Source organism: Papaver somniferum, chromosome 1, assembly GCF_003573695.1.
Source record: "Papaver somniferum cultivar HN1 chromosome 1, ASM357369v1, whole genome shotgun sequence".
In the NCBI taxonomy this organism is placed as follows: Eukaryota; Viridiplantae; Streptophyta; class Magnoliopsida; order Ranunculales; family Papaveraceae; genus Papaver; species Papaver somniferum.
Genome location: NC_039358.1, coordinates 165,228,544 through 165,244,927, shown reverse-complemented (window position 1 = coordinate 165,244,927; position 16,384 = coordinate 165,228,544). Strand labels below are relative to the sequence as shown.

At 40.7% G+C, this 16,384-nt stretch overlaps 1 protein-coding gene across 1 annotated transcript; it reads right to left on the bottom strand.

The window, feature by feature from the left end:
• Nucleotides 1-6,608: 6,608 nt before the first annotated feature.
• On the bottom strand, nt 6,609-14,926 carry LOC113353428 (the record flags this gene model as incomplete). The annotated part of the gene is made up of 4 exons (XM_026597031.1): nt 6,609-7,499; nt 7,635-7,767; nt 9,970-10,304; nt 14,177-14,926. Coding segments are annotated over 4 exons (2,109 nt in total), but the record flags the coding sequence as incomplete, so codon positions are not given.
• Nucleotides 14,927-16,384: the final 1,458 nt, after the last annotated feature.

Here is a 16,384-nt window from a genome sequence, read left to right as displayed (position 1 = left end):
AAGATGGTTTCGATGGATTTGGGAGAAGGGTGTGTTTGGCTAATGGGTGTAGGGTTCGGGTACTAGGGTGTTGAGCAGGTGTAGAGGATTTTGATGTTTCGCGAAGCTGGACCGATGGATGGGAAGATGGTAGGTGGATCTGACGGCGATGCGGAGGCAGGCGATGAGCGACCGTCGGATGAAGAGATACAACGAAACGAACGGTACTTGATGGAGTTAGGTACTATAGTGTAAGGCGGAGATATCAAACTTCGATGCACATCAAGGGAGCGACCGTTGGATGATGAGATGGATCCAATCTAACGGCTGAGAATGGAGGCGGGTATGGATATAGAAAATGGGTTTGGGTAAGGGTTTGGGCTTGGAAAACCTTGAGCCCACTTCTTCTTTAAGAGCAACTTTCTTCTTCTTGAGCCCATTTCCAGCTTTTTGGACGTGCGTTCCATTCTTTGCGGCTTCCTTGCGTAATTTCTCCCGGCTTTTCACCACTTTTCTGCTCTTTTTGCTCCGCAACTCATCCAATCTTTATTTATTACCTAAAAATGCAAAATTAAGTAAGAAAAATATTTATTCTTGAAAACAATGAAAATACAGAATATGGGATAAAATGTAGAATTAATGCATAAAAGATGAGTTAAATGCCAACAAAAAGGGATAAATATATACAATATTTGGCACTCATCAAATACCCCCAAACCTGAATTTTACTTGTCCTCAAGTAAAACAAAACTAAGGAAATCCTAACTATACCACTGTCGCTGGTCTCTCGAATGCATTTAGCATATGCACTAAGCCTTTTAAACCACTAAGTGTCCCTAGTGGACGAGTTGAAGTCTCGTGAAGGTTTGCTTAGAACGTACCTACAAAGTTCTAGGTCAAAATATAAGCTCAGATTCCATCAAATGTGACATGTGCAAAACAGTTAAGCTCCCAGCAAAATGGAGATGTCAATCTAGCTATCAAAGGCACAATCCTAGCACTGATAACAAAAAAAGACATGTGATAAGAGTGTAAAGTGTATCTACACATGTGTAAAGAAAGATCTGAAGTTATGACTACTAATCACCAAGAGATAGTTTCTCAGGCTAAGAACCAAAGTCGAAATCTAGCTAGCTGTCCGGACTTTACGAGAATTGTGAATGAGTTGGAGGTATTTCACAATTACTCGCGTTGTACATCAATGGCATACACCCTCCTTGCTTATTACAATGAAACAACAAAATGACTCTTATTTACATTGACTACTCTCTTTTTATTTTTGGAACAAGAGATGATGGAATTGATAAATACTTGATTTTTTTGTATTTTTTCTGATATTTTTTTTCTGAATATATACATCGTTTTTTTTTTTTTTTTTTTTGAACAAGCAAACACTTTTGATACATATACAAAAGGAAACAAAAGATTACATGACACTTTGCAAGAGGTAGCCCTTTTTGATGCACCCAGTTAAATTCGATGGTTGTCTTTCTTAATGTAACCTCCACCTTCTATCCCAACCAACCAAAGAACAAGCTAGTCAAGTTTCGTTCAGTATTCTAAAGTGATTGGCAATCGTAACTTCCTATCAAACACCTTGAAGATCGAGGCCATACATGTATTGGTAGATCGTGCGCGTGCAAATTTCTTATCACTATGTGAATTGTGCTAGAATCAGGGTGCCTAAATATCTAGACTAAGACTCCTAATAAAAATACATATTTGCACAAGAGTCAACATTTCAAGGTAAATGAGCTCCATTTTTTTTTTATGATTTTTCATTTTTTAATTTTTTATTTTGATTTTTCAAATTTTTTTTTGGAATTTTTCAATTTTTTCAAAAAGAAGAAGGAGTTCGATTTCAATTATAGCATATTATCATGGTATCTACTCTATACCCCCAAACCTAAACTAAACATTGTCCTCAATGTTTCAAAATATGGAAAGAATTATAAAACAATATATGAAGAGGAACATGCTGAGTAGAGTAAAAGGAGAGAGAATACCCGATTGTACGGCGGCAGCTCGATTAAAACTCCGTTATTCAAGGCAAAAATCCATCATATTAGGAGTCACAATGGATGAGCACAAAATATATACAAAAGGAAATTTAACTAACACATTATCTACAAGAAAATTTGGTTTTTAATGGGATTGGACTTTTTGGAAAAAAATTTGGTTTTGTTGGGAAACATTTGGTTTTGATGGGAAAACGAAAAAAATTTGGTTTTTAGGGAAAGATTTGGAAAACTTTTTGGTTATTTAGGGAAAGAGTGGACCAGTTTAGTCCACATAGACTGGGTCCTCCAGGTTGGTTGTTTCAATGTCGGGTGGAAATGGCTCAAGGAATGGCTTTAATCTCTGCCCGTTGACTTTGAAAACGTTCTTGTTGGAGACATCCTCCAGCTCTACAGCTCCATGAGGAAAAACTGTGCGTACTAGGTACGGACCCTTCCATCTAGAACGCAGTTTTCCTGGAAAAAGATGTAATCGGGAGTCATACAGCAAGACTTTCTGACCAGGAGTGAAGGATTTGCGCAGAATACGCTTGTCATGAAACATCTTCATCTTCTGCTTGTACAGCTTGGCACTGTCATAAGCCTCATTTCTCAATTCTTCCAACTCGTTGAGTTGAAGTTTCCGTTGAATTCCAGCTTCGTCCAGAGAAAAGTTCAGCTCTTTGACTGCCCAGTAGGCACGATGTTCTAATTCCACAGGTAGATGGCACGGCTTTCCATACACTAGACGATAGGGGGACATGCCAATTGGTGTCTTATAAGCTGTTCTATAGGCCCACAAAGCATCATTCAATCTCAATGACCAATCTTTCCTGGACGGGTTAACTGTCTTCTCGAGAATGTGCTTAATTTCCCTATTAGAAACTTCTACTTGTCCACTGGACTGAGGGTGGTACGGAGTAGCAACCTTGTGAGTTATGCCATACTTGCGTACTAAAGACTCAAAGTACTTGTTGGTGTGAAAATGGGAAGCACACAAAACACTTGCAAGTATACAAGGTCAAGATTTGTAATAAAAGGGGGAGTAGGGGTTTGTCCACAGGGAGAGGAGCATATAAGAAGTTTTCCTAGCTAAAGTGTGTAGTGAGCTAAGGGCAGGCAAGGTAAATGGCATACAGACAAGAATGCAAGGTAAGTAAAGAAAAACAGACAATAACCAAGGCTTGGAAGATAAAGCAGCAAAGAAACAGCCAAGAAAAGCAGCAAATAACCAAGGCTTGGCAGCCAAGGGCAGGGTGAGTTCAGTGCACTGACTTCAGTGCACAGTAGCTACAAAGTGCAAGAAAATGAAAGGCAAGAAAAGTAACTGAAGAAAATGACTGATCAGGAAGCAAACTTAGAACTGAAAATGTAAATTACTAAGAGGGAATTGGTGGGTAAGCCAAGGCTTATGATCCACCTTGTGTCCTAATCAAGTGGCATGTTTCTAGGTTATGTTCATTCCTAAGCATACAACTAGAAATGGAAGAACACCAACTTGCTCACTAGTCTACCCCTAGCATTGGCTGTCTTTTGACAGTACAGCCAATCACAGGCTCTATGAGCATTGGCATCTCTCATTTGCACAATCAAAAACATACAGGGAAGAACTATCCTAGCTCATTTACACTTGACAGTGCACAAGGCTTCACTGAGCCTTGGCCTGAAGCTGATTAGCTCATGCTAACCATGTATAAAACATTCACATTCATCATATGATATAAATTAGACACAATCAGCAACATATCAAATAACTAAAACATATGCAATACTCCACTGTTAACTGACAAGCACTGAAATTTTAAGTTCATAAAAATTTGTCTCAAATTCTCTACTGGCTAGTCCAGAGAGGTATATAGTGTCCTTCACACACTCCCCACAACACCAATTTATACCCAATTACCCATTTAGGGTTTTCCCCCAATTTTCCCCCAAAATCAGTAGAACTAGGGTTTGGTGAAATTGATTTACCTACTGTTGATGAGATATTCGCTCCATCTCGTCGACCCAATCTTCTCCTGCTTCTTCTCGTTCCTCTCGAGCTCCAATTGATGCTTTAATCATCATATATATCCCCAATTTCTCACCTAGGGTTTCAGGCAGAGAGATGAGAAATTGAGGTTATTAATGATGCTAAAGAGATGGTACGTGATGGGTTTAGGTAGAATAGAGTTGGGGAGAAATTAGTGGAGTGATTTGGGGTGAGGTGGTGGTGATGGAGACGGACATGGTGGTGGTACGGGGCATGGCGGTTCTGCAGAGGGGGTGATGGAGGAGATGGTTCGAAGGAGAAAGGGAAGGGTGCGTTTGTTTGAGGTGTAGGTGCTCGGTCGCTAGGGTGTGAGGCGAGTGTATCGAGTTTGATGATCTGCGACGCTGAGCCGTGGGATAGGGAGATGAAAGATCAATCGGACGGTGAGATGAAGTGAAGCTTGTAGCGACCGCTGGATTTTTTTATACAACGAAGTTAACGACTCTAGATGGGGTTAGGTGTTGTAGTGTAAGGCGGAGATATCAAACGTTGATGAACAGCAAGGGAGCGACCGTTGGATTCAACTACCATCTAATCTGAAGGCTTGGAATTTCAGCGCTGTGGTGCTTGGCAGAGACTTCAGATTTTGATGCTCTATGAAGGAGCGACCGTTGGATGCTTCTGAGAACTGATCTGACGGCTGAGAACGGAGGCGCTTTTGTGTGTAGAAAATGAGGTTGTGCGCACCATTCTTCGCGGCTTCCTTGCGTAATTTCTCCCGGCTTTTCACCACTTTTCTGCTCTTTTTGCTCCGCAACTCATCCAATCTTTATTTATTACCTAAAAATGCAAAATTAAGTAAGAAAAATATTTATTCTTGAAAACAATGAAAATACAGAATATGGGATAAAATGTAGAATTAATGCATAAAAGATGAGTTAAATGCCAACAAAAAGGGATAAATATATACAATATTTGGCACTCATCAAATACCACCAAACCTGAATTTTACTTGTCCTCAAGTAAAACAAAACTAAGGAAATCCTAACTATACCACTGTCGCTGGTCTCTCGAATGCATTTAGCATATGCACTAAGCCTTTTAAACCACTAAGTGTCCCTAGTGGACGAGTTGAAGTCTCGTGAAGGTTTGCTTAGAACGTACCTACAAAGTTCTAGGTCAAAATATAAGCTCATATTCCATCAAATGTGACATGTGCAAAACAGTTTAAGCTCACAGCAAAATGGAGATGTCAATCTAGCTATCGAAGGCACAATCCTAGCACTGATAACAAATAAGGACATGTGATAAGAGTGTAAAGTGTATCTACACATGTGTAAAGAAAGATCTGAAGTTATGACTACTAATCACCAAGAGATAGTTTCTCAGGCTAAGAACTGAGGTCGAAATCTAGCTAGCTGTCCGGACTTTACGAGAATTGTGAATGAGTTGGAGGTATTTCACAATTACTCGCGTTGTACATCAATGGCATACACCCTCCTTGCTTATTACAAAAAACAACAAAATAACTCTTTACATGACTCTTATTTACATTGACTACTCTCTTTTATTTTTGGAACAAGAGATGATGGAATACTTGATTTTTTTGGTATTTTTCTGATTTTTTTTTTTTCTGAATATATACATCGTTTTTTTTTTTTTTGGATAAGGAAACACTTTTGATACATGACAAAAAGAAACAAAAGATTACATGACACTTTGCAAGAGGTAGCCCTTTTTGATGCACCCAGTTAAATTCGATGGTTGTCTTTCTTAATGTAACCTCCACCTTCTATCCCAACCAACCAAAGAACAAGCTAGTCAAGTTTCGTTCAGTATTCTAAAGTGATTGGCAATCGTAACTTCCTATCAAACACCTTGAAGATCGAGGCCATACATGTATTGGTAGATCGTGCGCGTGCAAATTTCTTATCACTATGTGAATTGTGCTAGAATCAGGGTGCCTAAATATCTAGACTAAGACTCCTAATAAAAATACATATTTGCACAAGAGTCAACATTTCAAGGTAAATGAGCTCCATTTTTATGATTTTTTTCAATTTTTTAATTTTTTTCAATTTTGATTTTTCAATTTTTTTGGAATTTTTCAATTTTTTTCAAAAAGAAGAAGGAGTTCGTTTTTCAATTATGGCAAATTATCATGGTATCTACTCTATACCCCCAAACCTAAACTAAGCATTATCCTCAATGTTTCAAAATATGGAAAGAATTATAAAACAATATATGAAGAGGAACATGCTGAGTAGAGTAAAAGGAGAGAGAATACCCGATTGTACGGCGGCAGCTCGATTAAAACTCCGTTATTCAAGGCAAAAATCCATCATATTAGGAGTCACAATGGATGAGCACAAAATATATACAAAAGGAAATTTAACTAACACATTATCTACAAGAAAATTTGGTTTTTAATGGGATTGGACTTTTTGGAAAAAAATTTGGTTTAGTTGGGAAACATTTGGTTTTGATGGGAAAACGAAAATTTTTTGGTTTTTAGGGAAAGATTTGGAAAACTTTTTGGTTATTTAGGGAAAGAGTGGACCAGTTTAGTCCACATAGACTGGGTCCTCCAGGTTGGTTGTTTCAATGTCGGGTGGAAATGGCTCAAGGAATGGCTTTAATCTCTGCCCGTTGACTTTGAAAACGTTCTTGTTGGAGACATCCTCCAGCTCTACAGCTCCATGAGGAAAAACTGTGCGTACTAGGTACGGACCCTTCCATCTAGAACGCAGTTTTCCTGGAAAAAGATGTAATCGGGAGTCATACAGCAAGACTTTCTGACCAGGAGTGAAGGATTTGCGCAGAATACGCTTGTCATGAAACATCTTCATCTTCTGCTTGTACAGCTTGGCACTGTCATAAGCCTCATTTCTCAATTCTTCCAACTCGTTGAGTTGAAGTTTCCGTAGAATTCCAGCTTCGTCCAGAGAAAAGTTCATCTCTTTGATTGCCCAGTAGGCACGATGTTCCAATTCCACAGGTAGATGGCACGGCTTTCCATACACTAGACGATAGGGGGACATGCCAATTGGTGTCTTATAAGCTGTTCTATAGGCCCACAAAGCATCATTCAATCTTAATGACCAATCTTTCCTGGACGGGTTGACCGTCTTCTCCAGAATGTGCTTAATTTCCCTATTAGACACTTCCACTTGTCCACTAGTCTGAGGGTGGTACGGAGTAGCAACCTTGTGAGTTATGCCATACTTGCGTACTAAAGACTCAAAGTACTTGTTACGAAAATGTGAACCGCCGTCACTGATGATAGCTCTAGGGGTACCAAAACGTGAAAATATGTTCTCCTTTAGAAATGAAAGTACCACCTTGTGGTCATTTGTTCTGGTTGTTATGGCTTCTACCCACTTAGAAACGTAATCAACTGCGACTAGGATGTACAACTTGCTGTCAGACATGGGAAATGGACCCATGAAGTCTATCCCCCAAACATCAAAAATCTCCACAATCAAAATGGGGTTCAATGGCATCATGTTTCTCCTCGAAATGCTTCCTAGCTTTTGACAGCGTTCACAAGCAACACAATAATCATGGCAATCCTTGAAAAATGATGGCCAATAGAATCCACACTGCAAGATCTTTGCAGCGGTTTTCTTGGCACTGAAATGGCCTCCACATGCTTGGTCATGACAGAAAGATATCACATCTTTCTGTTCAGTGTTGGGGACACATCTCCTAATGATTTGGTCTGGGCAGTACTTAAACAAATATGGGTCATCCCAAAGGAAATGTTTGACTTCAGCCAGGAATTTAGAGCGGTCTTGTCTCGACCAACGTGAGGGCATCCTACCTGTAGCGAGGTAGTTAACAATATCAGCAAACCAAGGAAGGTCTGAGATAGACATCAGCTGTTCATCTGGGAATGATTCTCTAATCAGCTCACATTCATCAATAGACTCTAAAGTTAATCTAGACAAATGATCAGCAACCACATTCTCACAACCTTTCTTATCACGGATTTCGAGATCGAATTCCTGTAATAAGAGTATCCATCGAATAAGGCGAGCTTTAGCATCCTTCTTGGAAAGAAGATACTTCAAAGCCGCATGGTCTGTGTATATGATGATCTTAGACCCTATCAGATAAGATCTAAACTTGTCTAATGCGAAAACGACGGAAAGCAATTCCTTCTCGGTAGTTGAATAATTGAGTTGGGCATCATTAAGGGTTTTGCTAGCATAGTATATCACATATGGTAGTCTATCAACTCGCTGTCCTAAAACAGCACCCACAGCATAATCAGAGGCATCACACATCAGTTCGAACGGAAGCTTCCAATCGGGTGGTCGGACTATAGGAGCGGTGGTGAGAAGGGTTTTTAATTCCTCCCATGCCTTCACACAAGCAGCATCGAAATTGAAGGCAACATCTTTGGAGAGAAGACTGCACAGAGGTCTGGAGATTTTGCTGAAATCTTTGATGAATCGCCGGTAAAAACCAGCATGACCTAGAAATGATCTGATCTCCTTCACAGAGCAAGGTTGTGGTAGATGTTGAATGAGGTCAACTTTAGCTTTATCCACTTCAATTCCTTTCTCTGAGATGATGTGTCCTAGAACTATTCCTGAATTCACCATAAAATGGCATTTTTCCCAATTTAGAACAAGGTTCTTTTCTTTACATCTGGATATCACGAGGGCAAGATGCTTCAAACATTCGTCAAACGAGGAACCAAAAACAGAGAAATCATCCATAAAGATCTCGAGAAAACTATCTAACATGTCAGAAAAAATGCTCATCATGCAACGCTGAAAAGTAGCAGGTGCATTACACAACCCGAAGGGCATACGTCTATAAGCAAACGTCCCAAATGGACACGTGAATGTAGTTTTTTCCTGATCTTCCGGAGCAATGTGAATTTGGTTATAACCGGAAAAGCCATCTAGAAAACAGTAGTGACTGTGTCCAGACACACGTTCTAGCATTTGGTCAATGAAAGGGAGCGGGAAGTGATCCTTCCTTGTTACTGTGTTCAACTTCCTGTAGTCGATGCATACTCGCCATCCTGTGGTTGTACGAGTAGGGACTAATTCATTCTTGTCGTTCTGAACTACAGTAATGCCTGACTTCTTAGGCACAACTTGAATGGGACTAACCCATTTGCTATCGGGAATTGGGTATATGATACCCGCATCAAGTAGTTTCAGGATCTCTCCTTTGACTACATCTCTCATGTTAGGATTAAGTCTCCTTTGCATTTCCCTCGATGGTTTGGCATTCTCTTCAAGGTTAATGTGGAGCATGCAAATGGTGGGACTAATTCCTTTGAGATCTGAGATGGTCCATCCTAAGGCCTCTTTGTGTTCCTTAAGTACTTCTAAAAGCTTACTTTCCTGTTCCGTGTCTAAACATGATGAAATAATGACAGGTAAAGTATCAGAAGAACCTAGGAATGCGTACTTCAACGTACTAGGCAATGTTTTCAATTCAAGCTTGGGTGGCTCAACAATGGATGGAATAATCTTGGAATCATAGAATAGGGGTTGTTCCACTTCATATTTCCTTTCCGTGACGTCCATTTGAGGTACAGATTCGAGCAGAGATAGGACGTCACTACAGTATGCATCATCATAGGAATCAGGGTTAAAGTTCTCCATACATGCTTGAAAGGGGTCGACGGATAGAATGTTAGTCAACGAATCTTGCATTAATCCTTCAATCATATTAACTTCATGCACATCATCATCATCAAGATTCACAGGTTGTTGACTAATATCGAACACATTCAATTCTACCGTCATGTTACCAAAAGACAGTTTTAACACTCCATTACGACAGTTGATGATCGCGTTGGACGTGGCCAAGAAAGGACGTCCTAAGATGACAGGAATGTGACAGTCTGGGTTTTGTACGGGTTGAGTGTCTAAGACAATGAAGTCTACGGGAAAATAGAATTTGTCAACCTTGATCAAAACATCTTCCACCACTCCACGAGGAATCTTGACAGATCGGTCTGCCAGTTGTAGAGTGATAGATGTTGGTTTCAACTCCCCAAGACCTAACTGCTCATAAACAGAATATGGCAGTAGGTTAACACTTGCACCTAGGTCTAATAACGCTTTATTGACCGTGTGTTCTCCTATAGTGCAAGAAATTGTTGGACATCCTGGATCCCTAAACTTGGGTGGAGTTTTGTTCAGAATGATGGAACTTACCTGCTCAGCTAAGAAAGCACGTTTTTGCACATTGAGCTTGCGCTTTTGAGTACACAAGTCTTTGAGGAATTTGGCATAAGCAGGGATTTGCTTGATTGCTTCAAGAAAAGGAATGTTGATGTTGACTCTCTTGAACAGATCTAACATTTCATTGTAATGGGTACTTTTCTGTTGATAGATCAATCTTTGAGGAAATGGAGCAACAGGAAGATGAGTTGGCAAAGGGACATTCACAGCAGTAGAATTGTCAGATTTTCCAACTTGCTCAGATTCTTTGGTTTTCTGGGGTTGTGGAGACAGCGTGGAATTTGTATCAGATTCATTAGGTTCGCCTACGTTGTTCTCGATGACTTTACCACTTCGGAGGGTGGTAATGGCATGGATTTGATCAGGTGAGGTTTCAGTGCAGGATGTTGTGCCTGTTTGAAATATCCTCTTTGGATTTTGTTGGGGTTGGCTCGGAAGTTTACCCTTTTCTCTCTCACATATTTGATCCATCTTTTGATCTAGATTTTTCTGACTTTGCATCAAACTCTGGAACATTTCCTCTAAGGTGGACAATCTCTTGTCTGTATTGTGTTGAGGATATGATTGTTGTTGAGAGTTTGATTGTTGCTGAGGGTTTCTCGGGTGTTGATAACCTTGATTGTTCTGATATCCCTGATTGTTTTGAGAGCTCTGATTAGGTTGAGATGGTCCTCCTTGAGTGGGTCCTTTTGACCATGAAAAGTTAGGGTGGTTTCTCCATCCTGGATTGTAGGTCTGTGAATAAGGGTTATGCTCTGGTTTCTGAAACATGGCATGTGCCTGTTCAAGCCTAGACTCCTGGACTGCAAGCAAATCTGGACAATTTTGGAATTGATGGTTGGGGTCGTTACAAGCAGCACAAACAGACGAAGCGACATGTTCTCGGAGAGTAGTGGTGGAAGGTTTTGAATTTTTATGTAGTTCCAACTCTTCTAATCTCCTAACTATTGATGCCATGTTTGCTCTACCCTCAAAATCCGCTTCAATCCTAAAAGCCTTTGCTTCGGATGTAGTCTTTCTGGTTTCACGGATGGATTCCCACTGTTGCGTCTTTTCAGCTACTTCAATCAAGAAGTCCCAAGACGCGTCAGCAGTTTTATCTACGAATAGACCATTACACATCGACTCAACCGTTGTTCGGGTGGACACATCTAGACCTTCATACAAAATTTGCACAAGTCTCCATTTTTCAAAACCATGATGGGGACATTGGAGTAATAATTCATTGAATCTCTCCAGGTATCTAGCTAAGGTCTCACCTTCTAATTGCACAAAGCTATTCAGACTTTGACGAATTGTCGCAGTCTTGTGGTTCGGGAAAAACTTTTTGAAAAACTCCTTTATGAGGTCATCCCATGTCATGATGGATTGAGGCTATAAAGCATAGAGCCAGGCCTTTGCCTTATCTTTCAGGGAGAAAGGAAAAAGCCTTAACTTCAGGGTTTCGTCGGTCATTTGAGTGAAACGCAGAGTTCCACAAATTTCCTCGAATTCTCTCACGTGGTGGTACGGGTTTTCATTCTCAACACCTCTAAAAATAGGAAGCATCTGTATTGTGCTTGATTTCAGCTCATAATGGCCATTAGCCTCGGGCAGCAAAATACAAGAAGGTTGACTGGCTCTAGTTGGGTACATATAATCCTTGAGGGTACGGGGTTCTCCCATTGTTTCTGGTTGATCTGGACTGTCTCCCTCAGAACTTAGAATTTCGATAGGTTCGTCTGGGTTAATTCTAACAAGTCTGTTTGTCTGGTCTCTGTAGGTCACAATCATGTCCTAGTAGGTACCTTAACTAACATGTTGGTCAGACAGAGCAATCGGAAACAGTTTGGCCCACAAGGGTTATGAAGATTTGGTTTTGAATGGGTTTTGGTTTAAAGAAGGGGTTTTGTTTTTGGTTTAAAAAAATTTGGGCTTTGGAAAAAAAATTTTTGAACTAAACCTAGCATAAATTATCACAACTCATAAAAGAAAATAAAAACAATAATAATAATTAAAACAAACCCATAAAAAAAAGAAAAATAAAAGAAAACAAAAAAATAATTACAGTCCCAAATAAAAAAGAAAAAGAAAATAAAAATTATTACAATCCCAAATAAATAATTAAATTAATTATTACAAGCCCGAATTTGAATTTAAATGAGGCCCAAGTGGGTTAACTCATGGGTTAGGCTTACTTGTTTTTTGGAGGGAAGCCCAAAAATAGGCTTTTAGTCCCCTTTTAGTTGCACAGCCCAGTTGGGCTTTATGATCGTCCTAAGCAGCTCACGTCCAAGCCCAGCAGCAACAGGTGGAGCAGAGCCCAGCAGAATCTGCAGCGAAGCCCAGGAGCAGAAGTTGCAAGCCCAGCGAGATTGAGGTTACTAAGCCCAGCTCAGTTGGTTCAAGCCCAGCTCAGTTGGTTCAGAGCCCAGCAGCAGAGGGTGCACAAGCCCAGTTGACAGCTTCAGTTGGCAGCCCAGCAGCAGCTTGGCAGAGGAAGCACCAACAGCAGCAGCAACAGCAGGCTTTGGCTTTGGCTTGGCAGCAGCACCAGCAGCAGCAACAGCAGCAGCAGCAGCTCAGCAGAGAAGGCAACAGCAGCAGCAGGCTTTGCAGCAGCAGCTCAGGTAACAGCAGATGGCAGTACCACTCCCCGGCAGCGGCGCCAAAAACTTGGTGTGACAAGCAAAGACACACAAAAGCTTGCAAGTATACAAGGCCAAGTTATGATATAGAAGGTAAGCAGGGGGTCAGTCCACAGGGAGTGGGAGCATACAAGAGAAACCTAAGCTAGCAAATGATGTAAAACAAGGCAAAGCAATATGGCATACAGACAAGAACCACAGCAGCAAGGAAAGAACCTAGTAAAGAACCACAGCAGCAAGGAAAACAGACAAGAACCAAGGCTTGGAAGCCAAGGGAAAGGTGAGGATTGTGCACTGATTTCAGTGCACAACAGCTACAAATTTCAGGAATTTAAACAAGAAAAACAGGCAAGGAAAATAACTGAATTGAAAGCACACAGAACTGAAAATGTAAGTGACTGAGAAGGAATTGGTGGGTAAGCCAAGGCTTAGGATCCACCTTGTGTCCTAACCAAATGACATGTTTCTAGGTTGAGTTTGATCCTATGCATACATCTAGAAATAGAAGAATACTAAATTGCTCAATAGTCTGCCCCTAGCATTGGCTGTCTTTTGACAGCACAGCCAATCACAGGCACTATGTGCATTGGTATCTCCCATTTGCTCAAGCAAAACAGAGCATGGAAGTAACTATCCTAGCTTCTAGTCACTTGACAGTGCACAAGGCTTCAGCTGAGCCTTGGCCTGATGCTATTTAGCTCATGCTAAACATGGATAAAGCAATAACATTCATCATATGTGATAATTCAGATACAACTAGCAACATTTGAGATAACTAAAAACATATGCAACTTTCAACTGTCAACAGTTATGCAAAAATCAGAAATTGGAATTGCAAAATTAAAATTGTTCTAATTCTCTACTGGCTAGTCCAGAGAGATACACAGTGTCTTTCACACATTCCACATAACACCAATTTATACCCCCCCTATCAGAATTAGGGTTCACAGCCCCTTTTCCCCAAAATCAGAAAATCAGGTGAAATTGATTTACCTAATGTTGATGAGATACTCGCTCCATCTCGTGCTCCAATTGCTGCTCTAACATCAACTTATATCTTCAATTTCTCACCTAGGGTTTCAGTCAGCAGAGATGAGAAATTGAGGAGATTAGTTGATGAAAAAGAGGTAAAACGTGATAGTGATGATGGGTTTAGGTGTGGTGGTGATAGAGTGATTTGGGGAGAAGATAGTGGAGTGATTTGGGGGAAGGTAGTGGTGATGGAGACGGACATGGTGGTACTGTTGCAGAGAGGGGGGGGGGGGAAGATGGTTTCGATGGATTTGGGAGAAGGGTTTTTAATTCCTCCCATGCCTTCACACAAACAGCATCGAAATTGAAGGCAACATCTTTGGAGAGAAGACTGCACAGAGGTCTGGAGATTTTGCTGAAATCTTTGATGAATCGCCGGTAAAAACCAGCATGACCTAGAAATGATCTGATCTCCTTCACAGAGCAAGGTTGTGGTAGATGTTGAATGAGGTCAACTTTAGCTTTATCCACTTCAATTCCTTTCTCTGAGATGATGTGTCCTAGAACTATTCCTGACTTCACCATAAAATGGCATTTTTCCCAATTTAGAACAAGGTTCTTTTCTTTACATCTGGATATCACGAGGGCAAGATGCTTCAAACATTCGTCAAACGAGGAACCAAAAACAGAGAAATCATCCATAAAGATCTCGAGAAAACTATCTATCATGTCAGAAAAAATGCTCATCATGCAACGCTGAAAAGTAGCAGGTGCATTACACAACCCGAAGGGCATACGTCTATAAGCAAACGTCCCAAATGGACACGTGAATGTAGTTTTTTTCTGATCTTCTGGAGCAATGTGAATTTGGTTATAACCGGAAAAGCCATCTAGAAAACAGTAGTGACTGTGTCCAGACACACGTTCTAGCATTTGGTCAATGAAAGGGAGCGGGAAGTGATCTTTCCTTGTTACTGTGTTCAACTTCCTGTAGTCGATGCATACTCGCCATCCTGTGGTTGTACGAGTAGGGACTAATTCATTCTTGTCGTTCTGAACTACAGTAATGCCTGACTTCTTAGGCACAACTTGAATGGGACTAACCCATTTGCTATCGGGAATTGGGTATATGATACCCGCATCAAGTAGTTTCAAGATCTCTCCTTTGACTACATCTCTCATGTTAGGATTAAGTCTCCTTTGCATTTCCCTAGATGGTTTGGCATTCTCTTCAAGGTTAATGTGGTGCATGCAAATGGTGGGACTAATTCCTTTGAGATCTGAGATGGTCCATCCTAAGGCCTCTTTGTGTTCCTTAAGTACTTCTAAAAGCTTACTTTCCTGTTCCGTGTCTAAACATGATGAAATAATGACGGGTAAAGTATCAGAAGAACCTAGGAATGCGTACTTCAACGTACTAGGCAATGTTTTCAATTCAAGCTTGGGTGGCTCAACAATGGTTGGAATGAGCTTGGAATCAGAGAGTAAGGGTGGTTCCACTTCATATTTCCTTTCAGTGATGTCCATTTGAGGTACAGATTCGAGCAGAGATAGGACGTCACTACAGTATGCATCATCATAGGAATCTGGGTTAAAGTTCTCCATACATGCTTGAAAGGGGTCGACGGATAGAATGTTAGTCAACGAATCTTGCATTAATCCTTCAATCATATTAACTTCATGCACATCATCATCATCAAGATTCACAGGTTGTTGACTAATATCGAACACATTCAATTCTACCGTCATGTTACCAAAAGACAGCTTTAACACTCCATTCCGACAGTTGATGATCGCGTTGGACGTAGCCAAGAAAGGACGTCCTAAGATGACAGGAATGTGACAGTCTGGGTTTTGTACAGGTTGAGTGTCTAAGACAATGAAGTCTACGGGAAAATAGAATTTGTCAACCTTGATCAAAACATCTTCCACCACTCCACGAGGAATCTTGACAGATCGGTCTGCCAGTTGTAGAGTGATAGATGTTGGTTTCAACTCCCCAAGACCTAACTGCTCATAAACAGAATATGGCAGTAGGTTAACACTTGCACCTAGGTCTAATAACGCTTTATTGACCGTGTGTTCTCCTATAGTGCAAGAAATTGTTGGACATCCTGGATCCCTAAACTTGGGTGGAGTTTTGTTCAGAATGATGGAACTCACCTGCTCAGCTAAGAAAGCACGTTTTTGCACATTGAGCTTGCGCTTTTGAGTACACAAGTCTTTGAGGAATTTGGCATAAGCAGGGATTTGCTTGATTGCTTCAAGAAAAGGAATGTTGATGTTGACTCTCTTGAACAGATCTAGCATCTCATTGTAATGGTTGCTTATCTGTTGGCGAACTAACCTCTGAGGATATGGAGCAACAGGAAGATGAGTTGGCAAAGGGACATTCACAGCAGTAGAATTGTCAGATTTTCCAACTTGCTCAGATTCTTTGGTTTTCTGGGGTTGTGGAGACAACGTGGAATTTGCATCAGACTCATTAGGTTCGCCCACGTTGTTCTCGATGACTTTACCACTTCGGAGGGTGGTAATGGCATGGATTTGATCAGGTGAGGTTTCAGTGCAGGATGTTGTGCCTGTTTGAAATATCCTCTTTGGATTTTGTTGGGGTTGACT